Here is a 26,466-nt window from a genome sequence, read left to right as displayed (position 1 = left end):
GCCATCGGACTCCCGGCGGCCCCTGCTGAGGGCCCCTGGGGCTTGCCCTGCCATTGTCTCGCCCTCTGGCCGGGTGCTGCCGGCGAAAGGCGTCGCCCGCACCTCGCCCGGGCACCTCGCCGGCACGGACAGGCTCGGGCCGCGCCCGCGCCCGCGCCCCGCGCCGGCCTGTACCCGCCCCGGCCGCCGGTGGCCCGGCGCGAGTTTCCGGTGGGACTTTGTGCCGCGGCGTTTTCCTTCCCCCCTCCGCCTCGGCCCGGCCCGGCGGTGGCGGTTTCCTAGCGGCACATGCAGTCGCGGGTGCTGTGCCTGGGCAGCGGGGCCGGGGGCCCCGCCGCCCGCAGGGTCCGCCTGCTCCTGCGGCAGGTGATGGGCGGCGGCGCGGCCGCGACGCGGTCCGGCCGTCTGGAGGTCAGGGCGCTGCACAGCTCAGGTAATGCCCCCCTGCCCCCGGCGTGGCCCGGCCTGGGCCTCCGTGCAGCCTTCCCCGGGGTTGCTTTGCCCCGGCCGTTCCCGAGGCTCTGACACCGAGCCCGGGAGTGTGGGCAGTCCCGCTGAGGGCGGCCCGGGGGCAGGTCAGCGCCTTGCGGCCTGCTGCTCTGTCCAGATTGCGCTGCTGGCTCTGTTTCTTCGTACGGTCGTGGACGTGAATATTGCGCGAGTGGAAAAAGCAGAACGATGTCACAGGCTTGCAGTGACGTTTAGTGTGGCTTTCCAGAGATTTGTTTCAAAGTGCTTCACCCGTGGCTAAGGAGCAGCCCCGTAGCCTGTACGTGTGAGAATTGCTTTTCTTCATCAAGTGGCACCTGACCATCTCGTGGTGCTTCCTATTTCTGCGTTGCTTGGCTTTGTCCTTTCACTAAAGGAAAGCAATGTGTGAGTGTGCCTGCAGCATACGGTAATGAGGTGGGATAGGGGGTTGACCTTGAGCTGGCGTACACTAAGAAGGATGACCTGAACTGTCCTGGAATATCCTCTGCTGACCCTTGAGACAGATGACGGGCCAGAGCAGAAGTGGTGTTTGGAAATGGTGACATGTGTCTGTGGCAGCTAGCACTTTTCTGGATGAATGCCAAAAGCAACAAACCTACGGAACACAGAAGGAGTGATGAGCAGCTGTCAATCAGGGAGACAGAATGACAACAAATGGTTCTGATGGTAGGGTACTGGCTAAAGCTCTTAATTACGCTCTCTTTTTAACCACTTATCTCAAATGTCAGTGCTTTCTAAAAAGCTATGTTTCTTTCTTAGTGGGCCAGCTAATTTGTTTAAATGCTTTAAGTGTTCTTTAAGCATTTAGTTTCTCAAAGGTATCTCAAAAAGGAAGCCTCCCAGGGAAGGTTTAGGCTGGAGGTTAGGAAGAAGCTCTACACAGAGAGAGTGATTGCCCATTGGAATGGGCTGCCTGGGGAGGTGGTGGAGTCACCATCATTGGAGGTGCTCAGGAGGAGACTTGATATAGGGTGCTTGGTGCCATTGTTTAGTTGATTAGGTGGTGGTGGATGATAGGTTGGACAGGATGATCTTGAAGGCCTTTTCCAACATGGTCTATTCTATTCCATTCTATTCAATTCTATTCTATTCCTTTGAGGAACTGTAAAATTCTATAAAGAATTTTTTAAAGAAGAAATATTTTATTTGCTTAAATCACTACAAAAGAGAAGGGTTACTTAAACCAAAGGGGAACAAAAGGGGACAAAAAACCAACGTGTGAAACAAACACGTGACGAAGGTAGCTCAGTGCAGACAGGGAAGAAATACTGCCCGTTCTGGAGATCTGTGTTGTCTAGACAGGGCAAGTGGCTTTTAAGTTTGGGTTTTGTTTTTTTTATTCTGTGTTCTAACAAAATCTCAAAAGCCTATAGAATACATAGAATAAACCAGGTTGGAAGAGACCTTCAAGATCGTGTCCAACCCATCAACCAATCCAACACCACCTAAACAACTAACCCATGGCACCAAGCACCCCATCAAGTCTCCTCCTGAACACCTCCAATGATGGTGACTCCACCACCTCCCCAGGCAGCCCATTCCAATGTGCAATCACTCTCTCTGTATAGAACTTTTTCCTAACATCCAGCCTGAACCTCCCCTGGCGCAGCCTGAGACTGTGTCCTCTTGTTCTGGTACTGGCTGCCTGGGAGAAGAGACCAACATCCGCCTGTCTACAACTTGCTTTCAGGTAGTTGTAGAGAGTAATAAGGTCACCCCTGAGCCTCCTCTTCTCCAGGCTAAGCAACCCCAGCTCCCTCAGCCTCTCCTAGTAGGGCTTGTGTTCCAAACCCCTCACCAACTTTCTTACTCTTCTCTGGACTCATTCCAGCAAGTCAACCTCCTTCCTAAACTGAGGGGCCCAGAACTGGACACAGGGCTCACGGCGTGGCCTAACCAGTGCAGTGTTCGGCCCTCAGTTTGGGTGGGTAACTTTAAGCACAAGAAGAAATTCAGCCAAATGAAATGATGGCAAATGCAGTATTACTAAAAATACTTCATAATTTCCATGGGCTGCAGAATGTAACTGAGTGTAACTTAGCAATATTCATGAATACATTGTATGTGTTTGTGGTGGGCTTAGGTATATGAATAATAGGAGTATTCCCAGTTACAGTCAGTGATGATGGTAGTTTTAGCAGAAAGATTTAAACATCAAAGGTCTAGTAAATACCAAAGGTCCTGTAGTTTTTTTTAAAGGCAGGCTACCTTGAGTCCTGTGCCCAGTTCTGGGCCCCTCAGTTTAGGAAAGATGTTGAGTTGCTGGAACGTGTCCAGAGAAGGGCAGCAAAGCTGGGGAGGGGTTCGGAGCACAGCCCTGTGAGGAGAGGCTGAGGGAGCTGGGGTTGCTTAGCCTGGAGAAGAGGAGGCTCAGAGAGACCTTTTTGCTGTCTACAATTCCCTGAAGGGAGATTGTAGCCAGGTGGGAGTTGGTGTCTTCTGCCAGGCAACCTATGACAGAACAAGAGGACACAGTCTCAAACTGTGCCAGGGGAGGTTTAGGCTGGATGTTGGGAAGAAGTTCTTCACAGAGCAAGTGATTGGCCATTGGAATGTGCTGCCCAGGGAGGTGGTGGAGTCACCATCACTGGAGGTGTTTAGGAAGAGAGTTGATGGGGTGCTTGGTTGCATGGTTTAGTTGATTAGGTGGTGTTGGGTGATAGGTTGGACACGATGATCTTGAAGGTCTCTTCCAACCTGGTTTATTCTATCCCATTCTATCCTATTCTGCTGGAACTATCTAGTGGTAAAGCTTCATGGAAATCTGAACAGTGAAAAACAGAGGCACTAAGTGACTAAAGGGTAATGGGAACATCCAGGAAGGATTTTGGGCTGCACAACTTAATTTAAAGGGAAACTTAATTTCTAGTAACACATGTTGTGTTGGGTTAATTTTAAATGCAGGCTTCATGGTCCCTTCCAAAAAACCTGAAAAGAAATATTTGCTTGCAGAGTGACTGCAGAGTTATTTATGATGAGTATTGTTTTAAACACAGTCTGAGCTGCACAAGTGAAGTTCTGTGTAGCTTCCTTCATAGAATGGCTTTGGTTTGAAGGGACTTCTAAAGGTCATCTAGGCTGACCTTTACTGACATTTATTTATTTGCAACATAATTAAACTGATGGAACACACAGAGATGCTTTAAGGAGTTGGTGGGGCCAAGTACTGAATTTGATGAAAACTGAACAGCTGGATGAATAGAAATCATTGCAGGTCAAAAGAAGGTCTCTCATGTGCTTTCCTACTCAATGTACATTAAATGACATTCACTCTGTCACTTGTGTGGACCAAAACATGTACTGGCTTCATTCACTGTTTTCCACAGCTCTGCCTGTCCAGGTTCACTTTTGATGTTTTCCAAAACCTAGTCATAGTATCACAGTAGTATCAGGGTTGGAAGGGACCACAAGGATCATCTAGGTCCAATCCCCCTGCCATGGGCAGGGACACCCCACACTAGATCAGGCTGGCCACAGCCTCATCCAGCCTGCTCTTAAACACCTCCAGGGATGGGGCCTCAACCACCTCCCTGGACAACCCATTCCAGGGCTTCACCACTCTCATGGTGAAGAACTTCCTCCTCACCTCCAGCCTGAACCTCCCCACCTCCAGCTTCATTCCATTAATCAGTGCCACTTTGTAACAAAACCTGGGTTCAAAACCTAAATCGTTGCAGTATTACTTACAAGAGTATCTGCTGAGTGTCACACAGTGAGAACTGTATCAGACTTAAGAATCCTGTAATGTGAATTAGTTATCAGTGTACAGGATCTAAGAGATTGTGATAAAAATTTATTGTCTGAAATTAGAGTCCTGTGTCCAGTTCTGGGCCCCTCAATTTAAGAAGGACATTGAGACTCTTGAACATGTCCAGAGAAGGGCAATGAGGCTGGGGAGAGGCCTCGAGCACAAGGCCTACAGGGAGAGGCTGAGGGAGCTGGGGTTGTTTAGCCTGGAGAAGAGGAGGCTCTGGGAAGACCTCATTGCTGTCTACAACTACCTGAAGGGAGGTTGTAGCCAGGAGGGGGTTGGTCTCTTCTCCCAGGGAACCAGCACCAGAACAAGAGGACACAGTCTCAAGCTGCACCAGGGGAGGTTTTGTCTGGATATTAGGAAGAAGTTCTTTGCAGAAAGAGTGATTGGCCATTGGAATGTGCTGCCCAGGGAGGTGGTGGCGTCACCATCCCTGGAGGTGTTTAAGAAGAGACTGGATGGAGTGCTTGGTGCCATGGTGTAGTTGATTAGATGGTGTTGGGTGATGGGTAGGACTCGATGATCTCGAAGGTCTCTTCCACCCTGGCTAATTCTATCCTATTCTAACTTACAGTGAGGCCTCACAAACAGTGTTTGCATCAGCACCACTGAGAAGGCAGCAACTGGAGATGGGAATTTTCAAAACCAGTTGGCCTGAAAGTTGGCAGAGTTATGCCTCAGTTATTTCAAGTTGTTCTAACATTTGAAAGGGGAAAAAAAAAGGGTGGCAGAAAGACAATCTTTTCTTAGACACAGGTAGCTGGAAGAAAGGGGTGAGCTGTCAGGCAGATGAGCTTTTGTACACCCTTCAGTAAGGTTTCACCATTGTTCCCCTGAGTAGATGTCAGTAAATAGCTTCTGAGTTAATATTTGGCAGTTGATCAAAATTTCAGTTCTCCTGTTCAGCAACAGTTGCAGTTCTGCTATGTGTTGGTGGGTGCTGCAAGTCCTGCCCATTGCAAACATAAGGCTGGAGCTGAATCTGCTTGGCAAGCTCAGGGACTCGGGGCAGTTATGCAGGAGGTGCTGTAGTGAGTTTTAAAGCTGTTCTGTCAGTTTTGGTTATCCTGTCTGCAAATGGGAGCTTTTGAAACTATTGTGTTGGATTTCAGTTGTACCTAAGCTCAGTTTCAAATTGATGTTTCTGCCCTGAGCAAACTGTGCTTCAGGAGATCTCCTCTCCTGTGAGGACACTTGGATGAGCCACTTGGACACTCACAAGTCCATGGGACCAGATGGGATCCATCCTAGGGTGCTGAGAGAGCTGGCAGATGAGCTGGCCAAGCCGCTCTCCATCATTTTCCTCCAGTCCTGGCTCACTGGGGAGGTCCCAGATGACTGGAAACTGGCCAATGTGGTCCCCATCCACAAGAAGGGACGGATGGAGGAACCTGGAAACTCCAGGCCAGTCAGCCTGACCTCAGTGCCAGGGAAAGTGATGGAGCAGATTATCCTGGCGGCAATAACTGCGCACCTGAAGGATGGCCAAGGGCTCAGGTCCAGTCAAATTGGATTTAGGAAGGGCAGGTCCTGCCTCTCCAACCTGATCTCCTTCTATGATCAGGTGACCCGTCTGGTGGATGTGGGGAGGCCTGTGGATGTGGTCTACCTGGACTTCAGCAAGGCCTTTGACACTGTCCCCCACAGTAAACTGCTGGCTAAGCTGTCAGCTCGTGGCTTGGACCTCAACACTGTGCTGGGTTAGGAACTGGCTGGAGGCTGAGCCCAGAGAGTGGTGGTGAATGGTGCCACAGCCAGCTGGCAGCCAGTCACCAGTGGTGTGCCCCAGGGATCAGTGCTGGGCCCCATGCTCTTTAATATCTTCACTGATGATCTGGATGAGGGGGTTGAGTCAGACATCAGCAAGTTTGCAGATGACACCAAGTTAGGAACAGATGTTGATCTGTTAGAGGGTAGAAGGGTTCTGCAGAGGGACCTTGACCGACTGGACAGATGGGCAGAGTCCAACATTCAACAAGTCCAAGTGCCAGGTGCTGCACTTCGGCCACGGCAACCCCATGCAGAGCTACAGGCTGGGGTCGGAGTGGCTGGAGAGCTGCCAGACAGAGAGGGACCTGGGGGTGCTGATTGACAGCTGCCTAAACATGAGCCAGCAGTGTGCCCAGGTAGTCAAGAAGCAGCATCCTGGCCTACATTAGGAATAGTGTGGCCAGCAGGAGCAGGGAGGTCATTGTGCCCCTGTACTCTGCACTGGTTAGGCCACACCTTGAATCCTGTGTCCAGTTCTGGGCCCCTCAATTTAGTAAGGACATTGAGACACTTGAACGTGTCCAGAGGAGGAAACAAGGCTGGGGAGAGGCCTTGAGCACAGCCCTGTGAGGAGAGGCTGAGGGAGCTGGGATTGCTTAGACTGGAGAAGAGGAGGCTCAGGGGACACCTTCCTGCTCTCTACAACTACCTGAAGGGAGGTTGTAGTCAGGAGGGAGTTGGTCTCTTCTGTCAGGAAACCAGCACCAGAACAAGAGGACACAGTCTCAAGCTGCACCAGGGGAGGTTTAGGCTGGAGGTGAGGAGAAAGTTCTTCACTGACAGAGTCATTCGCCATTGGAATGTGCTGCCCAGGGAGGTGGTGGAGTCACCATCTCTGGAGGTGTTCAAGAGGGGATTGGATGTGGCACTTGGTGCCATGGTCTAGTCATGAGGTCTGTGGTGACAGGTTGGACTCGATGATCTTTGAGGTCTCTTCCAACCTTGGTGATACTGTGACAGACTGAAAGAGTTGGGGCTGTTCAGTCTGGAGAAGAGAAGGCTCCCAGGTGACCTCATTGTGGCCTTCCAGTATCTGAAGGGGGCCTACAAGAGGGCTGGGGAGGGACTTCTCAGGATATCAGGTAGTGATAGGACTAGGGGGAATGGAATGAATCTGGAGGTGGGGAGATTCAGGCTGGAGGTGAGGAGGAAGTTCTTCCCCATGAGAGTGGTGAAGCCCTGGAATGGGTTGTCCAGGGAGGTGGTTGAGGCCCCATCCCTGGAGGTGTTTAAGCCCAGGCTGGCTGAGGCTGTGGCCAGCCTGATGTAGTGTGGGGTGTCCCTGCCCATGGCAGGGGGGTTGGAACCGGATGATCCTTGGGGTTCCTTCCACCCCTGACTGATTCTATGATACTAACTGTCACAGATTTCTTAAAAGTTTGTTAGCTGGTTTTCTCCCTAAGTATCACTGACCATGACACACTTGAAAGGGAGTGTTGCCGTTACTGTATGGACATCTGTTGCCATATGACTAAGAAGAGATACTGGGTATCACTGATATCACTTTCTACAGACAGCTAGCAGAAACCTCCCACTCCTTGGTCCTCCTGCTCATGGGAGATTTCAGCCATACAGTCATCTGCTGGGGGAGCAGTCTGGCATTGTGCATGTGCTCTTGGTAGTGTTGAGACTGTGTTGGTAAAAAAATGTGTTATGCAGATGCCAGGGAGCTTGGTCAGGGGTAACTCTTCATCTGCTGCTCACAAGTAGCTAAGAGTTGTGGCCATTTGGATCATAGATGGCAGTCTAGATTGCAGTGCCTGACCTGTGGATCTGGTGGAGGCTGGGAAGCTAAGCAGCACAATTAAGATCCTGGACTTAAGTGCTGTAGGCTTTCACTTACTCAGGAGATTGCTGGGTAACAACTCTGAAGAAGAAAGGCATTCAGGAAAGCCTGAAATGTTTTAAGGAAAACTGAATGGCAGCTCAGCAACAAACCCTTCCACAGTGCAGGATCATTTGGTATTTCAGCAGGAGGACTGCTTGGCCAAGCAGAGAACCTCTCGATGAACTAAAACACAAGATGGGGACATACAAAAGTGAACATAAGGGCAGACAACAGAAGAGGAGTGTAAAAGTGCTCTTTGGTCTGTAGGGGTAAAATGCTTCCTGCCCTGGGCAGCACATTCCAATGGCTAACAACTCTCTCTGTGAAGAACTTTCTCCTCACCTTGAGCCTAAATTTCCCCTGGTGCAGCTTGAGACTGTGTCCTCTTGTTCTGGTGCTGGTTGCCTGGGAGAAGAGACCAACCCCCTCCTGGCTACAACCTCTCTTCAGGTAGTTGTAGAGGGCAATGAGGTCTCCCCTGAGCCTCTTCCTCTCCAGGCTAAACAATCCCAGCTCCCTCAGCTTCTCCTCACAGGGCTGTGCTCAAGGCCTCTCCCCAGCCTTGTTGCCCTTCTCTGGACACGTTCAAGTGTCTCAATGTCCTTCTTAAACTGAGGGGCCCAGAACTGGGCACGGGACTTAAGGTGTGGCCTAACCAATGCAGAGTCCAGGGGCACAATGACTTCCTTGCTCTTGCTGGCCACACTATTCCTAATACAGGCCAGGATGCCATTGGCCTTCTTGGCCACCTGGGCACATTGCTGGCTCATGTTTAGGCAGCTGTCAACCAGTACCCCCAGCTCCCTTTCTGCCTGGCTGCTCTCCAGCCACTCTGACCCCAGCCTGTAGCTCTGCATGGGGTTGTTGTGACCAAAGTGCACACCTGGCACTTGGACTTGTTGAATGCCATCCTGTTGGATTCTGCCCATCTGTCCAGTCGGTTGAGGTCCCTCTGCAGAACCCTTCTGCCCTCTAGCAGATCAACAACCGCTCCCAGCTTGGTGTCATCTGCAAATTTGCTGATGACTGCCTCAATCCCCTCATCCAGATCATCAGTAAAGATATTAAAGAGGATGGAGCCCAGCACTGATCCTTGGGGCACACCACTGGTGACTGGTCTGCAGCTGGCTGTCGCACCATTCACCACCACTCTCTGGGCTCAGCCTCCAGCCAGTTCCTAACCCAGCACAGAGTGTGGCTGTCCAAGCCATGGGCTGACAGCTTGGCCAGGAGTTTGCTGTGGGGGGCGGTGTCAAAGCTGTTTCTTCAAGGATGAAGGCTGACACTCTTTTCTATGCCCTTGTGGAAATATGCCTGGTAAATATGACTTAAAAGTACCTTTTCTCCCCCCTTTCTTTCTTTCCCTTCCTTTCCTTGATGTTAGAATAAATGTAAGATGTGGAAATATTAATTTGAATATAATACAGATTTGGAACTTTTCTCTGACATGTGTGATCTCATCCCACAGAAATTAATGGGAGTGGAACATAGCACCTTCACAGTTTTAATGTACTCTTGCTGTTACTGGCTTATGAGACCAGATGGGGGTAAAAGTAAATATGTAAAAGTAAATACGTAATATACTAAGAAGACTGTTGCAGTGTGTTGCTCTTCCACAAGGTCAGGCCTGAGGAGACCAGAAGGCAATCATTTCAGCCACCTAAAAACACTGCTGAAGCTTTATTGTAGTGTCTTAGAAAACTCCTGATAATATAAAAGATTTACACATCAGATTTAAACTTGTTTCTGTTGTGCACTCAGAATCATAGACTGGTAGGGCTCCTAAGGAGCCTCTGGAGGTCATTTAGTCCAACCCCACTGCTACTGCAGGTACACCTAGATCAGGTTGCACAGGAATGCATCCAGGTTTTGAGAGGGTCCAGAGAGGGAGACTCCACACTCTCTCTGGGAAGTCTGTCCCAGTGCTCTGTCACCCTCACAATAAAACACTTCCATGTAAGAGAGATGCTCCAGTCCCCATGTAGAGGACACAGTCTCAGGCTGCGCCAGGGGAGGTTCAGGCTGGATGTCAGGAAAAAGTTCTATACAGAAAGAGTGATTGCCCATTGGAATGGGCTGCCTGGGGAGGTGGTGGAGTCACCATCACTGGAGGTGTTTAGGAGGAGACTTGATGGGGTGCTTGGTGCCATGGGTTAGTTGCTTGGGTGGTGTTGGATTGGTTGATGGGTTGGACGCGATGATCTTGAAGGTCTCTTCCAACCTGGTTTATTCTATCTATTCTATGTATCATGGTAAAGTGAAGAGCCTCTGCCTCTTGGACAAGAAGTAGGTTGTGCAGTGTAAATGCAAATCCTCTGACAGCTTCATCTTTGTAGCCCTCCATTAGACTTTCTCCAGTAGTTCCCTGCCCCTTGTGAACTGGGGAGCCTAGAACTGGACGCAGTACTCCCTGCAGTCTCACCAGGACAGACTAGAAGAACCTCCCTTGACCTGCTGGCCACATTCTTAATGCACCCCAGAATACTGTTTGCCTTCTGGGCCACAAAGGCATGTTGCTTGCTCATGGTGAACTTCTTGTTGACCTGCACTCCCAGGTTCTTCTCTGCAGAGCTGCTTTCCAGCTCCTCCCTAGGTGCAGAAATCTACACTTGCCCTTGTTGAACTTCAGGAGGTTTGTCTCTGCTCAAATCTAATGAAGATGTTGACGAAGACTGGAACTAGTACTGACCCCTGGGAAGTACCACTAGCCACAGGCCTCAGCTGGACTCTGCAGCACTGATTATAACCCTTTGATGTCTGCTGTTTGGCCAGTTCTCAGTTCATCTCTCTCCACTCATCTAACCCACACTTCCCAAGTGTACCCATGAGTTTGTTGTGGGAGAGAGTGTCAAAAGCCTTGCTGAAGATGAGCTAGACAACGTTTACTTCTCTCATCTACCCAGCTGGTCACACTCTCATAGAAGGCTATCAGATTTGCCAAGCATGATTAACGCTTTGTGAATCTGTGCTGACTATTCCTGACAATCTTCTTTTCCTCTGCGTGCTTAGACATGACCTCCAGAGTGGGCTGTTCCGTCACCTTTACGGGGATGCAGGTGAGACTCACTGGCATGTAGTTGCCTGGGTCCTCCTCCTTGCCCTGTATGAAGATTGAAGTGACACTGGCTTTCCTCCAGTCTTCTGCTCTCATGACCATTCAAAAATGGAGAGCTGCTTAATAACATTTGCCAGCTCCTTTAGCACTCACAGGTGTGTCCCATCAGAGCCCATGGATGTCCAGCTTGCCTAGATGATCTCTAACTCTCTTTGACTAGGGCAGAGTCTTCCTTTCTCTAGACTTTCTTACCTCCAGGGACTGGGATTCCTGAGGGTTAGTCTTAGAAGTGAAGGCCAAAGCAAATAAGCAAATAAGGTTAGGAACTGGCTGGAGGGCCGAGCCCAGAGAGTGGTGGTGAATGGTGCCACATCCAGCTGGCAGCCAGGCACTAGTGGTGTGCCCCAGGGATCAGTGCTGGGCCCCATCCTCTTTAATATCTCCATTGATGATCTGGATGAGGGGATTTAGGCAGTCACCAGCAAATTTGAAGATGACACCAAGTTGGGAGCAGATGTCGGTCAGTTAGAGGGAAGAGGGGCTCTGCAGAGGGACCTCGACCAACTGGACAGATGGGCAGAGTCCAGTGGGATGGCATTCAAGTCCAAGTGCTGGGTGCTGCACTTTGGCCACAACAACCCCGTGCAGTGCTACAGGTTGGGGTCAGAGTGGCTGGAGAGCTGCCAAACAGAAAGGGACCTGGGGGTGCTGATTGACAGCTGCTTAAATGTGAGCCAGCAGTGTGCCCAGGTGGCCAAGAAGGCCAATGGCATTGTGGCCTGCATTAGGAATAGTGTGGCCAGCAGGAGCAGGGAAGTCATTGTGCCCCTGGACTCTGCATTGGTTAGGCCACACCTTGAGTCCTGTGTCCAGTTCTGGGCCCCTCAGTTTAGGAAGGACATTGAGACACTTGAACGTGTCCAGAGAAGGGCAATGAAGCTGGGGAGGGGTTTGGAGCACAAGCCCTATGAGGAGAGGCTGAGGGAGCTGGGATTGTTTAGCCTGGAGAACAGGAGGCTCAGGGATGACCTCATTGCTCTCTACAACTACCTGAAAGATGGTTATAGCCAGGAAGGGGTTGGTCTCTTCTCTCTAGCAACCAGCACCAGAACAAGATGACACAGTCTCAAGCTGTGCTGGGGGAAGTTTAGGCTGGAGGTGAGGAGAAAGTTCTTCACAGAGAGAGTTGTTAGCTGTTGGAATGTGCTGCCCAGGGAGGTGGTGGAGTCACCATCATTGGAGGTGTTCAAGAGGGGATTGGACATGGCACTTGGTGCCATGGTCTAGCCATGAAGTTTGTGGTGACAGGTTGGACTCGATGATCTTTGAGGTCTCTTCCAACCTTGGTGATACTGTGATACTGTACTCTGTACCCTCTGTCACCAGGGTATCCAGCTCATTCAGCAAAAGGCCCACATTTTCCCTAGTATGCCTCTTCCTGCTGATGTACTTAAAGAAGCCCTTCTTTCTGCCTTTTCCATGCCCTTTGCCAGATTCAATTCCAAGAGGGCCTTAGCTTTCCTCATTGCATCCTTACATACTCTGGCAACATTCCTATATCCCTCCCAAGTGGCCAGTCCCTTTTTCCACATACTGTGAAGTTCCTTTTTCCCTTTAAAGAAAAAATCAAGAAATGAAGCACACTTACAGATCTGTGCAAGGTCTTTTCTCTTGCTGTGGGATTTCTTTATTTAAATATAGTCATTTCAAATTTATTAATTTCCTCTTTTTTTTTTTCTCCCTTAATGCATTATTTCACCAGCATAAAAAAGCAAGTAGAATCACAGAATCACCAAGGTTGGAAGAGACCTCAAAGATTATCAAGTCCAGGCCATCACCACAGACCTCATGACTAAACCATGGCACCTGGTGCCACGTCCAATCCCCTCTTGAGCACCTCCAGGGATGGTGACTCCACCACCTCCCTGGGCAGCACATTCCAATGGCTAACAACTCTCTCCGTAAAGAACTTTCTCCTCACCTCCAGCCTAAACTTCCCCTGGTGCAGCTTGAGACTGTGTCCTCTTGTTCTGGTGCTGGTTGCCTGGGAGAGGAGACCAACCCCTTCCTGGTCAAAGGGACCAAGCACACAGTATCACAGTATTACTAAGGTTGGAAGAGACCCCAAGGATCATTGAGTCCAACCTGTCTCCACAGACCTCATGACTAGACCATGGCACCAAGTGCCACATCCAGTCCCCTCTTGAACACCTCCAGGGACGGTGACTCCACCACCTCCCTGGGCAGCACATTCCAATGATGAACGACTCTCTCCGTGAAGAACTTTTTCCTCACCTCGAGTCTAAACCTCCCCTGGCACAGCTTGAGACTGTGTCCCCTTGTTCTAGTGCTGGTTGCCTGGGAGAAGAGACCAACCCCCACCAGGCAAAAACCACCTTTCAGGTAGTTGTAGAGGGCATTGAGGTCACCCCTGATCCTTCTCTTCTCCAGGCTAAACAACCCCAGCTCCCTCAGCCTCTCCTCACAGGGCTGTGCTCAAGGCCTCTCCCCAGCCTCATTGCCCTTCTCAGGACACATTCAAGTGTCTCGATGTCCTTCTTAAACTGAGGGGCCCAGAACTGGACACAGTGCTCAAGGTGTGGCCTAACCAGTGCAGAGTCCAGGGGCACAATGACTTCCCTGTTCCTGCTGGCCACACTATTCCTAATGCAGGCCAGAAGTTGCATCTTCAAGAAGCCTTCTTACTGAGTTTGTAACATAAAGCCATCCACACTGGGTCAGAATAAAGGCCCATCAACTTTTATTATTCTGTGTTGGAGAATGCTGAGTAGGAGGTGCTGGGGGAGAATAAAAGCACAGGGTGTTCATGCTCTGCCAAAGTACTCCACCAGCCTCTGACTGCCTCCTCTGCAGCTCTGAGACTTGGAGCTGGAGCTGGTGCCTTTTTATTCAGTAGTTCTCAGTAGCCTTTGTGGAAGAAATAGGGTTGCTCCCCTGAAGAGGTCTTGTCAGTCATAAAAAGCATATGGAAGTATTCATGTTGTTTTCTGTTTAAACTAGAGCCAGCTCTGAAGAGGAGAGCACATGGGGTTCTGAGCACTGCAGTCCCTGCACACTGCAATATCTGCATGTGTCAACTGCCGTTTCCTCAGAGCTGCAAGTCACACCTGGCTCTTCCAGATGCAGTGGAAAGAGCTCTTTGCATCTGCTGAGGCTGCTTTCATGTCACTCTCTCTCACTTTTTTCCCTTTAATTCTTTAGAGTTTTTTCAGTGTCCCATTATTGGGTCATGATCTTGCTGTACTGCCAATTTCTGCCATAAACTGCATGGGCTCTTAAAGAGCCTGCTGTATTTGTACGTTGTCCACACCCTGAATAGAACATCCCCCTTACCTTGTGGATTCTGGCTTATTTGGCACTAGTTTTGTTTCAGAGCCATTTAACAAAGCTGGTAAGGGGTTTGGAGCATAAGCCCTGTGAGGAGAGGCTCAGGGAGCTGGGGTTGCTTAGCCTGGAGAAGAGGAGGCTCAGAGGAGACCACCTTGCTGTCTACAACTACCTGAAGGGAGGTTGTAGCCGGGTGGGGGTTGGTCTCTTCTCCCAGGCAACCAGCAGCAGAACAAGAGGACACAGTCTCAAGCTGTGTCAGGGGAGGTTTAGGCTGGATATTAGGAAGAAGTTCTTCCCAGAGAGTGTGATTTGCCATTGTAATGTGCTGCCCAGGGAGGTGGTGGAGTCACCATCACTGGAGGTGTTTAGGAAGAGGATGAGGCACTTGGTGCCATGGTTTAGTTGATTAGAAGGTGTTAGGTGATAGGTTGGACTCAATCTCAAAGGTCTTTTCCAACCTGGTTAATCCTATCCTATCCTATCCTATCCTATCCTATCCTATCCTATCCTATCCTATCCTATCCTATCCTATCCTCTGCTTATATCTCACTCTTTTCCTCACAATGTGTGGTACCTAAGAAAGATTACTGCTCTTTGTGTGCAAGGGGCACATTTCACCGCTTGCCTGGGCAGGCCTGACATAAGGTGCAAAGCCTCCATCTCCAAACCCCATGTGTAGAATTTTTGTGCATAACAGTCTGGTAGTAACATGTGGGATGGGTTAGTATGCATGGGCTGTTGCAGAATTTGCAGCAGAGTCAAATGGTTGGGAAGACAGGTTCTCAGATAACGAGTCTTGCTGATTTAACACCACTATTACACTAAGCAGGCTGTTGTCAGTCCCCTGCCAGATGGTGAAACACTGGTAAGAGCCTGTCTGGGATGACATCTCTGTTCAGAATTTGCAAGTGCAGTGGAAATGGAGTAACCAAACATCAGATTTTAAATAAGGACAGAAAGAATAAATGAGATAAGAAAATACACCACAGGTGGAAAGTGTGCAATAAGATGTCTGAGGAGGTGGTGGGGTCGCCGTCACTGGGGGTGTTCAGGGCGAGGCTTGACAGGATGCTTGGTTGTATGGTTTAGTTGATTGGGTAGTGTTGGATGATAGGTTGGACACGATGATCTTGAAGGTCTCTTCCAACCTGGTTAATTCTATTCTATTCTATTCTATTCTATTCTATTCTATTCTATTCTATTCTATTCTATTCTATTCTATTCTATTCTATTCTATTCTATTCTATTCTAAAGATTAGTAGGTGTCCCAGTTTGAGGGCAGGCAGATCCTCTCCTGCCCTCTGAGAGGGGGCAAAAGAGTGGCACTCACACAAATGGATTGCAGAAGGGATGGAAAGTTTAAATGGAAAAGCAGTGAGTGTTTTACAGAACCTTCAAGCATAGTGACAAAAGAGGTCCCAAAGTATACAGATTCCCCTTACAGCATACCCAAAAGCCTCCCAACACTTCCTCTTTCCCCACCTGAGGGGATACCCAAAACCCTCAGGGCTCTTTCTTCACCCCCCGCCCTGCTAGGCTGGTCTCAGGACTGGCCAGGTTTGAGACCACCCCTCCCCCTTCTTCTCCTGGCATTAGGCCTAGCCAGGCCTAAGAGGCTTTGAGATATTTCCCCACCCAGTAGGGAGCATCTCCCACGGGAGTAGAGAGGGAATAAAGAGGAAGTGCATGGCTTTGCCAACAGATTTATAGGACACAGGATATTATGGGTATGAAATACGCTGTTTCCTGTGTCCACCCACTGGGCTGGACATGCGGGACACTGCAGATGTATCTTGTGTGGCAGCAGCAGGAGGCACCCAGCCTGAACTGCCACAGTAGGCTAATCCCTGCTGTGCTCATTTAGATGGAAAAATACTCTTCTGTCTTGGTTTATTGTTGCTTAAAGTTCTCTTAAACACTGCTAGTATTTTTGCTTTTTAGACAGATGCAGTCTGAGAGGCAACATCTGTCTCCAGGCAGCAAACCTGTATCAGGAATAGTGTGGCCAGCAGGTGCAGGGAGGTCATTGTACCCCTGGACTCAGCACTGGTTAGGCCACACCTTGAGTCCTGTGTCCAGTTCTGGGCCCCTCAGTTTCAGAAAGATGTTGAGTTGCTGGAAGGTGTCCAGAGAAGGGCAACAAAGCTGGGGAGGGGTTTGGAGCACAGCCCTGTGAGGAGAGGCTGAGGGAGCTGGGGTTGCTTAGCCTGGAGAAGAGGAGGCTCAGGGAAGACCTTCTTGCTGTCTACAACTACCTGGTTGTAGCCAGGTGGGGGTTGGCCTCTTCTTCCAGGCAACCAGCACCAGAACAAGAGGACACAGTCTCAAGCTGCACCAGGGGAGGTTTAGGCTGGATGTTAGGAAGAAGTTCTTCCCAGAAAGAGTGATTTGCCATTGGAATGTGCTGCCCAGGGAGGTGGTGGAGTCATCATCACTGGAGGTATTTATGAAGAGACTGGATGGGGTGCTTGGTGCCATGGTTTAGTTGCTTAGATGCTATTGGATGATAGGTTGGACTTGATCTCAAAGATCTCTTCCAACCTAGTTAAATTCTATTCTATTCTACTCTATTCTATTCTACTCTACTCTACTATTCTACTCTACTCTACTACTCTACTCTACTCTACTCTACTCTACTCTATTAAAAGCTGAATGTCCTTTACTGTAGGCTAGGGATCTTGTGTGCTCAGCTCTTTCTACATCTTGTATACAGTTCCCTTAGAAACCCTTCCAGAAAGTTTGTAGGGTCTATTAATTGCATATTTGTGGAGTTTTGGGACATGATTAAATCTGTTGGTCAAGCATTAGCTTGTTATGGACTGACATAAATATCCCCAGGAGAGATGCATGTTCTGTTTTTCACCTGGACTAAACTCAGTTGTGGTGGTTTTTTGGTGTGGTTGGTTTGGAGGTGGTTTGTTTGTTTGTTTGTGGGGGGGTTTTGTTTGGTTTGGGTTTTTTTGTTGTCTGTTTTTGTTTGCTTGGGGTTTTTGTAAGCAGTATAGGAAATCAACTAAGGTTTATCAGTGTTGTGCCAATAAAGTGGGTATGCTTGGTTGGAGGTTTTTTTGTGTGTGTGTGTTTGTTTGGGTTTTTTGTAAGCAGTATAGGAAATCAACTAAGGTTTTTCAGTGCTGTGCCAATAAAGTGAGTAATTAAAGTTCTCTCCTGTAGATTATGTCTTTGCTCCAGCCTACTGAAAACGCCTGACACCTTGTTTCAGCATCTCATCCCTACTGTGTTTTGGAGGACTGTACGTGTAAAGAGTATTTATTCCTTGAGCTGAGGTGATTTAAGCTAGGAGCTAATTAGTCATATGCTCTTGTCTCATTGTATGTTGGCTGGGGAATGGTGAGAAAACAAAGTGGCATTAATTTCCTAAGGATGTATCAGGCAACGTGCTCCCTTTAGAGTGCTGAAATTCTTCTTAGCTAAGCTAATGAGAGAGGTGTCAACTGGCAAGAGGCAGTGGGCTTCTAGGGTGTTTTCATCAACTTGGAGCCATGTTGGTCAACCCTTTAGCTGTTTTGCAGTGAGGTACTGATTGGAGCTGCAGCAGTATAAAGAAAGGGTGGTAAAATAATTTCTCTTACTTTAAAACTTAGAGAAATAAGGAAAAGCCTGGGAGAGCCAAAGTTGAGATATTACTCCCTACAGTGACCGTGGCTTTAATATAATATATCAGGGAGGTGGTGGAGTCACCATCCCTGGAGGTGTTCAAGAGAGGATTGGATGTGGCACTTGGTGCCATGGTTTAGTAGTCATGAGGTGTTGGGTGACAGGTTGGACTTGATGATCTTTGAGGGTTTTTCCAACTTCATTGATTCTATGATATATATATATAATAGTTTCTAGAATGGGGCCCAGGCCCCTAAGTCATTGTGGGACTTCATTCTGGAATAAGTTTTCATTCTTCACACTAAAGAGGGCACAGTACTCTTCAATGCATTTGAATTGCAAAATAAGTGAGGGCCAGAATTATAGAATCACAGAACTTCAGGGGCTGGGAGGGACCTCAAAAGATCATCCAGTCCAACCCCCCTGCTAGAGCAGGATCACCTACAGCAGATTACACAGGAACGCATCCAGGTGAGTTTTGAATATCTCCAGAGGGGGAGACTCCACAAGCCCCTGGGCAGCCTGGTCCAGTGATCTGGCACCCTCACAGTGAAATTTTTTTTCCTTATATTTAAGTGAAACTTCCTATGCCACAGCTTCCACCCATTGCCCCTTGTGCTGTCATCGGGCATGGAAAGATGTTGAGTTGCTGGAAGGTGTCCAGAGAAGGGCAACAAAGCTGGGGAGGGGTTTGGAGCACAGCCCTGTGAGGAGAGGCTGAGGGAGCTGGGGTTGCTTAGCCTGGAGAAGAGGAGGCTCAGGGGAGACCTTCTTGCTGTCTACAATTCCCTGAAGGGAGGTTGTGGCCAGGTGGGGGTTGGTCTCTTCTCCCAGGCAACCAGCACCAGAACAAGATGACACAGTCTGAAGCTGTGCCAGGGGAGGTTTAGGCTGGATCTTAGGAAGAAGTTCTTCATGGAAAGAGTGATTGGCCATTGGAATGTGCTGCTCAGGGAGGTGGTGGAGTCACCATCACTGGAGGTGTTTGAGACTGGATGAGGCACTTAGTGCCATGGTTTAGTTGATTACATGGTGTTGAGTGATAGGTTGGACTTGATGATCTTGAAGGTCTTTTCCAACCTAGTTGATTCTATTCTAATCTAAATGCTCAAGGCCTCTCCAACATTGTACCAGGCTTGGCAGCCATATAGCCAGAGTGCAGTAAATCAAATGATAGTAGCTGGAATAGGATCCTTGTGCTTGCATATCATACATCCTAACAAAGTCAGTTGTGGTTAGGTCGACCACAAAAGAAGAAAGTCAAGCAATATTAGTGAAATGTAAATTGTCCAGGTACCCATCTGTTGAAAAGGAGTAGAGCCTAATTAGTAAAGTAATAGTTCTCAAGCACATTAGAGTCTGTTTTCTGAATACAGTCAGCCTTACCACAGCAGATCTATGATCACAGAATCATAGAATCAACAAGGTTGGAAAAGACCTCAAAGATCATCAAGTCCAACCTGTCACCCAAGACCTCATGCCTACTAGACCATGGCGCCAAGTGCCACGTCCAATCACCTCTTGAACACCTATGATGGTTTAAACATTAACTGAAGGACCTGAAACACTTAAAAAGTACCTGGAAACTAAGGCTTCTTTGTTCTTTTTCAGGTGATACTGTCACCATTGGAGATGTGTCTTTTAAACTCAAAGCCCCGAAGAATCCAGAACTTGTTCCACAGAACTACAGTAAGAGCATGCTTTCCTTTTGAATTAATTACAAGGCTTTATTCAAAGTGCTTTAACTCAATCATCACCCCACTGACTTTACTGAAATCATCTAAGAGAGATGTTTTGAGAAAGCATGAACTTTGGAGAAGTCTGTCTTTGCTGAGTTCTTCACTGTATCTCTGGTTCATCTGGTTGTTTAAGAAAGATAGTGTTTAGGAAAGATGTTGAGTTGCTGGAAGGTGCCCAGAGAAGGGCAACAAAGCTGGGGAGGGGTTTGGAGCACAGCCCTGTGAGGAGAGGCTGAGGGAGCTGGGGTTGCTTAGCCTGGAGAAGAGGAGGCTCAGGGGAGACCTTATTGCTCTCTACAACTAACTGAAGGGAAGTTGTAGACAGGCAGAGGTTGGTCTCTTCTCCCAGGCAACCAGCACTAGAACAAGAGGACACAGTCTTAAGCTGTGCCAGGGAAGGGTTAGGCTGGATGTTAGGAAGAAGTTTTACACAGAGAGAGTGATTGGCCATTGGAATGTGCTGCCCAGGGAGGTGGTGGAGTCACCATCACTGGAGGTGTTTAGGAAGAGACTTGATGGGGTGCTTGGTGCCATGGTTTACTTGATTAGGTGTTGGATGATAGGTTGGACACGATGATCTTGAAGGTCTCTTCCAACCTGGTCTATTCTATTCTATTCTATTCTATTCTATTCTATTCTATTCTATTCTAAGGGAGGATTGGACATGGCACTTGGTGTCATGGTTTAGTCATGAGGTCTGTGGTGAGAGGTTGGACTTGATCATCTTTGAGGTCTCTTCCAACCTTGGTGAGAGTGTGATACTGATTCTATTCTATTCTATTCTATTCTATTCTATTCTATTCTATTCTATTCTATTCTATTCTATTCTAGCAGGTACCTAGCAAGTTCAGTATGAAGTAGCCCATTTGGTGTGTTAATAGACTACATTAATTTGTTTTGCTGTGGTTGGCAAATGGCTTTGTTTCCTGGAAGGTGATAATTGAAGGTGCATAAAATCCGAGTAGCTCTCATTTCACGTTGCATGAGTGACAAGTGAAAATGAGTCATGCACAAGAGAAATGTTTAAATGGGCTTTCTGTCAGAACTGTCTGCCACATTCTAAAAAGAGGGCACTTATTTTTGCATGTTCTTTTATCAGTAAAAAAATAAACCCTACAGTTAAAAAAACCCCTCTCACCCTGCCTGAAAAGCAAGATCATTTCCTTAATTATGCTGTGCAGAAACTTTGTGCAGCTTTCTGTGATAGATATAAAACTGGATAGTGAGAATGCATCTATTTTTGGTGGGTTTTTTAATGTTGAGTTCATGTCAGTGTACTGCTTTTCATTGATGGGTTCTGAAAACTTTATGACAATGACAGTGTACTTGATGTTTGATGTATTTATTCATCTTGGCAAAACAATTCTTAGCACAGGGCTTCCAGGACACTTTGTTCAGTGATGGCAGATTCTTGTTAAGGCAGGAAAGGGGATGTTGTCTAGCAGCACCACATCAGCTCTCTTAAAAGCCCTATGGGGAGAGGCTGAGGGAGCTGGGATTGCTTAGGCTGGAGAAGAGGAGGCTCAGAGGAGACCTTCTTGCTGTCTACAACTCCCTGAAGGGAGGTTGTAGCCAGGTGGGGGTTGGTCTTTTCTCCCAGGCAAGCAGCACCAGAACAAGAGGACACAGTCTCAAGCTGTGCCAGGGGAAGTTTAAGCTCAAGGTGAGGAAGAAGTTCTTCTTAGAAAGAGGGATTTGCCATTGGAATGTGCTGCCCAGGGAGGTGGTGGAGTCACCATCACTGGAGGTGTTTAGGAGGAGACTTGATGGGGTGCTTGGTGCCATGGTTTCGTTGATTAGATGGTGTTGGGTGATAGGTTGGACTCCATGATCTCGAAGGTCTTTTCCAACCTGGCCTATTCTATTCTATTCTATTCTATTCTATTCTATTCTATTCTATTCTATTCTATTCTATTCTATTCTATTCCTTTCTGAAGGTGCAGGTGCCCTTGGGATTTTTGCTGTAGTCACGCTTATGTGCAGCTGCACTGAACTGCAGCATGCAGATTTTAAACAGAGTGTGATTTTTTTCCCTTGTCCTGAGTATGAGCACCTTCCCCAGTGTGTTATCAAAAGTGACATGTGTATATACCAAGTGGTTAAGTGCTAAATCCTGTTAGTTTTTTCAGTTGAGATATATGAAAGATTAATTATCATGAGGAATTTAAACAGAAGGTTTGTGAGTGCAATAATGAAACGTAAAAGAAGCAGTACTGGACTGACCTCTGTGCTTGAAAGGGAGTAGTTTTAGTGGTGAGGAAATGGGGTTTAATTCTCTGTAACTTGCTCAACGGTGCCATCACAGTATCAGAGTATCACCAAAGTTGGAAGAGACCTCAAAGATCATCAAGTCCAACCTGTCACCACAGACCTCATGCCTAGACCATGGCACCAAGTGCCACGTCCAATCCCCTCTTGAACACCTCCAGGGATGGTGACTCCACCACCTCCCTGGGCAGCACATTCCAATGGTGAACGACTCTCTCAGTGAAGAACTTTCTCCTCGCCTCAAGCCTAAACCTCCCCTGGTGCAACCTGAGAGTGTCCTCTTGTTCTGGTGCTGGTTGCCTGGGAGAAGAGACCAACTCCCTCCTGGCTACAATCCCCCTTCAGGTAGTTGTAGACAGCAAGAAGCTCTCCCCTGAGCCTCCTCCAGGCTAAGCAACCCCAGCTCCCTCAACCTCTCCTCTTAGGGCTTGTGCTCCAGGCCTCTCACCGGCCCTTCTCTGTACACACTCAAGTGTCTCAATGTCCTTCTTAAACTGAGGGGCCCAGAACTGGACACAGGACTCAAGGTGTGGCCTAACCAGTGCAGAGTACAGGGGCACAATGACTTCCCTGCTCCTGCTGGCCACACTGTTATTGATACAGGGCAGGATGCCATTGGCCTTCTTGGCCACCTGGGCACACTGCTGGCTCATGTTTAGGTGGCTAAATCAGTTCCTTTTCTCCTCACCTGAAAGATCAGTATTGCCTGAGAGGCAAAATGCCTGTGTGTCCTTCTCCCAGCATGGTGTACACTATGTCCTGAAGCAGGGACAAGCAGTGTATTCAGTTATTGCTCAAAGCAGGTTTATGTTTTCACTGAAGCATGTTTGTTATTCTTCATGTTAACTTTAAGCCTTCTAAGAAAAGGTGCCTGTTGTCAGAGCTGGTGTTTACTTCAGCAGTTTGAGCTTTCACGTAGGCTTGCAACTGATCTGCTGCTTGACTGTTACCACCTAATCCAGAACCTAGAATATCATACCCATTATTCTCATTTTGCCTGTACCAAGAGTGAGGCACAGGGTGACATGGGGACACTGAAATCTGTAGCAAAGGTGTGGGTGAAGCTCAGAAAGCTGTCTGCACCATTTCTTGTGCCCCCGAGCAGGGTCAACTGGAATCCAAACCAGTCCTGAGATATGTTTGTTCCTGTTCCTAATATGTGCTGGTGATGTAGCTACTGGAACCTCTCTGCACACTTTGCTCCAGTAATTAGTGATTCTTTCATGAAAACAGTTTCTCATCTGGATCATGGGGTGCTTGGTGCCATGGGTTAGTTGTTTAGGTGGGTTGGATTGGTTGAGGGGTTGGACACGATGATCTTGAAGGTCTCTTCCAACCTGATTTATTCTATTCTATTCTATTTGGGACATACTTTTAGTTCCCTGAGGCTGGTTCTATCTAGCATAACCATGATGCACAGGTAACTTTTCTTCTCAAGCACAAGGCCTATGAGGAGAGGCTGAGGGAGCTGGGATTCTTTAGCCTGGAGAAGAGGAGGCTCAGAGGAGACCTTATTGCTCTCTACAACTCTCTGAAGGGAGGTTGTAGCCAGGTGGGGGTTGGTCTCTTCTCCCAGGCAACCAGCACCAGAACAAGAGGACACAGTCTCAGGCTGTGCCAGGGGAAGTTTAGGCTTGAGGTGAGGAGAAAGTTCTTCACAGAGAGAGTTGTTAGGCATTGGAATGTGCTGCCCAGGGAGGTGGTGGAGTCACCATCCCTGGAAGTGTTCAAGAGGGGGTTAGATGTGGCACTTAGTGCCATGGTTTAGTCATGAGGTGTTGGGTGACAGGTTGGACTTGATGATCTTTGAGGTCTTTTCCAACCTATGAATCTATGATTCTTCCCTGTGATCATTGAATGGTTTGGGTTGGAAGGGACCTTTTAAGGCCATCTAGTCCAACCTCCCCTGTAGTCAGCAGGGGCATCTTCAGCTAAATCCATTTTGACCAAGGAATCATAGAATGCATTGGGTTGGAAAGGAACCTGAAAGGTCACCTTGACTGAGCCCCCTCAGTCTCCAACTAGATCAGGAAACCATACTGCATGACTCCAGGTGAAAAATCTCTTCACCTTAAGGCAGAACTAGTGGGAAATCACTTCAAAAGCACAGAGAATCACAGAATGTTAGGGGTGGGAAGGGACCTCAGAAATCATCTAGTCCAACCCCCTGCCAAAGTCTCCAGATGAGGAACCTGTTCAGTGCTCTGTCACCCTCACTGTAAAGTAGTATTCTATCTTGCATGTTGAAAAACAGCTGTTAAGATCATAATTGATTTTCTAAACTGAATTCCAGCTTTGCTTGATAATTCTTCTTGGTCTTCTCTAGAATCCCTTGAATTTTTTTTGGTGCTGGACTAAGCAGTTGCACTGAAAAGTCCCTGTAGTTGGACTGTGAGCTCCAGTTAACTGCTCTGGCTATGTATTTCCTGATGAGTTGTACATCCAGCTAAAAATAGTTTCATTTATTCCATGTTTATATGTCATTAGGAGAAACTTAAGTCTTCTGAATCCCATTCAGGCTTCCTGCCAGAAGAATATTTTGTTTTACATGGCTCCTTTATATTCTTTTCTTTTTTCCCCATTTATACTCACACAGAGGACTAGGATTTACCCATGTGGCTCTTAGACCTTCCTGTGGAGCAACTGACTCAAAGAAATTAATGATAAATATTTGAGTTTACAGTCTGATCCAAGAAGTAACTTCCCCCTTTCTAAGGCCCTGCAAAGACTCACAATTTGTTTCCTTACCACTGCAAGTACAAAAATCATTGGAATGAAGACTGTTTAAGTGAAAAAAATATGAGGAAAACCAGCATTGCAGTGAAAACTCTCTGTGATGTAACCACATTCTGGCCCCTGAGTTTAGGGAAGATACTGAGTTGCTGGAACGTGTCCAGAGAAGGGCAACCAAGCTGGTGAGGGGTTTGGAGCACAAGTCCTGTGAGGAGAGGCTGAGGGAGCTGGGGTTGCTTAGCCTGGAGAAGAGGAGGCTCAGGGGAGACCTTCTTGCTGTCTACAACTACCTGAAGGGAGGTTGTAGACAGGCAGAGGTTGGTCTCTTCTCCCAGGCAACCAGCACCAGAACAAGAGGACACAGTCTCAAGCTGCACCAGGGGAGGTTTAGGCTGGATGTTAGGAAGAAGTTCTTCATAGAAAGAGTGACTGGCCTTTGGAATGGGCTGCCCAGGTAGGTGGTGGAGTCACCATCACTGGAGGTGTTTAGGAAGAGATTGGATGAGGCACTTGGTGCCATGGAGTAATTGATTAGATGGTGTTGGATGATAGGTTGGACTTGATGATCTTGAAGGTCTTTTCCAACTTGGTTTGTTCTGTTCTGTTCTGTTCTATTCTATTCTATGTTATTCTATGCTATGCTATGCTATGCTATTCAGCTGTCTGAACAGTAGGAAGAGCTAGGTGTCCCATTCATTGAGGGGATTTCTTCTGTAGGTGGGACATGAAGACTTGCCAGCAGATACTGTCTGCTATCTCCAGTGAATTTTATGGCTTCAGTGAGTGTAGCATGTGCCAAGAATTCAAGTATGAGTGAACTGGAAAATATCTGAGGCTAGAATAGCCATTTCAGTCCTGGTTTTATCAAAAGCTGATTTATGGATCAAAGGAGGAGCAGCTGCTGCTGCATTTGCCTCAAAATCTCCCTGTGACATTGTCTCCTTTTCTTACTTGGGGATCTCTCCATTCAGCTTCTCCATTTATGAAGTGTTTGCGTGAATTCTGCTAGGTGCTGTCCTACCTACCACATGTTCCAAGGCAATAGAATGCAGTTTCCTTTGCTGGCCACCCTTGATACACAGGAATAGCAAATTGTAGCACTGACTCTTCTCCTGCATGTGCCAGATGGTGTCTCTGAGACTACACTGTAGAGGCTTCCTACGCACCATCTCGCAGATTAAGTGCACAGGGCCAGCCACTCAGCTGCTGCAGATCTGCAGAGTGCCACTAAACAGATTGTGCAAAGCCAGTTTGCATTAGATGCTCTCTGACTCATGGGATAATTAATAAAAATTGCTGTAATATACACTCTCATGGAGGTTTTTTTTTTTTTTCCCCCCAGCTAATTTGCCCTGTCTTCTAAATGTCACAGAAAATTATATGGTGCTTGGAGTAAAGTTAATATACAGTGCTTGAGCAGAGAGAAAATTTTTTGAGTCATGTTAAAAGAAACACAAGGAAAAGCTTTGCAATGCAAATACCATGGTACAAGCAGTCTAAATAGATAGAAATGATATGCAAAATGCTGTGTATTTGCACCTGAAGTTACAGTTGAAAGGCAACCCGTGCTTTGGAAACAGTTTATGTGGCACAGACTGCATAGAATAGAAGAGAATAGAATTAACCAGGTTGGAAAAGACCTTTGAGATCACCAAGTCCAACCTATCACCCAACACCATCTAATCAACTAAACCATGGCACCAAGCACCCCATCCAGTCTCTTGCTAAACACCTCCTGTGATAGAATAGAATAGAATAGACCAGACCAGGTTGGAAAAGACCTTTGAGATCAAGTCCAACCAATCACCCAACACCATCTAATAGACTAAACCATGACACCAAGTGCCCCATCTAGTCT

The 26,466-nt window shown here is 47.8% G+C and overlaps 1 protein-coding gene across 1 annotated transcript in view; it reads left to right on the top strand.

The window, feature by feature from the left end:
* Positions 1–256: 256 nt before the first annotated feature.
* VWA8 (von Willebrand factor A domain containing 8) overlaps positions 257–26,466 on the top strand; it is a 244,047-nt gene continuing 217,837 nt past the window's right edge. The window contains exons 1-2 of the mRNA XM_054163092.1: positions 257–433; positions 19,480–19,557. Coding sequence (XP_054019067.1) covers positions 289–433; positions 19,480–19,557 — 223 coding nt within the window. The 5' untranslated portion in view covers positions 257–288. The remainder of the gene's footprint in view (positions 434–19,479; positions 19,558–26,466) is intronic.

The sequence above is a fragment of the Dryobates pubescens genome, chromosome 7 (genome assembly GCF_014839835.1).
Source record: "Dryobates pubescens isolate bDryPub1 chromosome 7, bDryPub1.pri, whole genome shotgun sequence".
NCBI classification, from domain to species: Eukaryota; Metazoa; Chordata; class Aves; order Piciformes; family Picidae; genus Dryobates; species Dryobates pubescens.
This window is presented reverse-complemented; position numbering and strand designations above follow the sequence as displayed.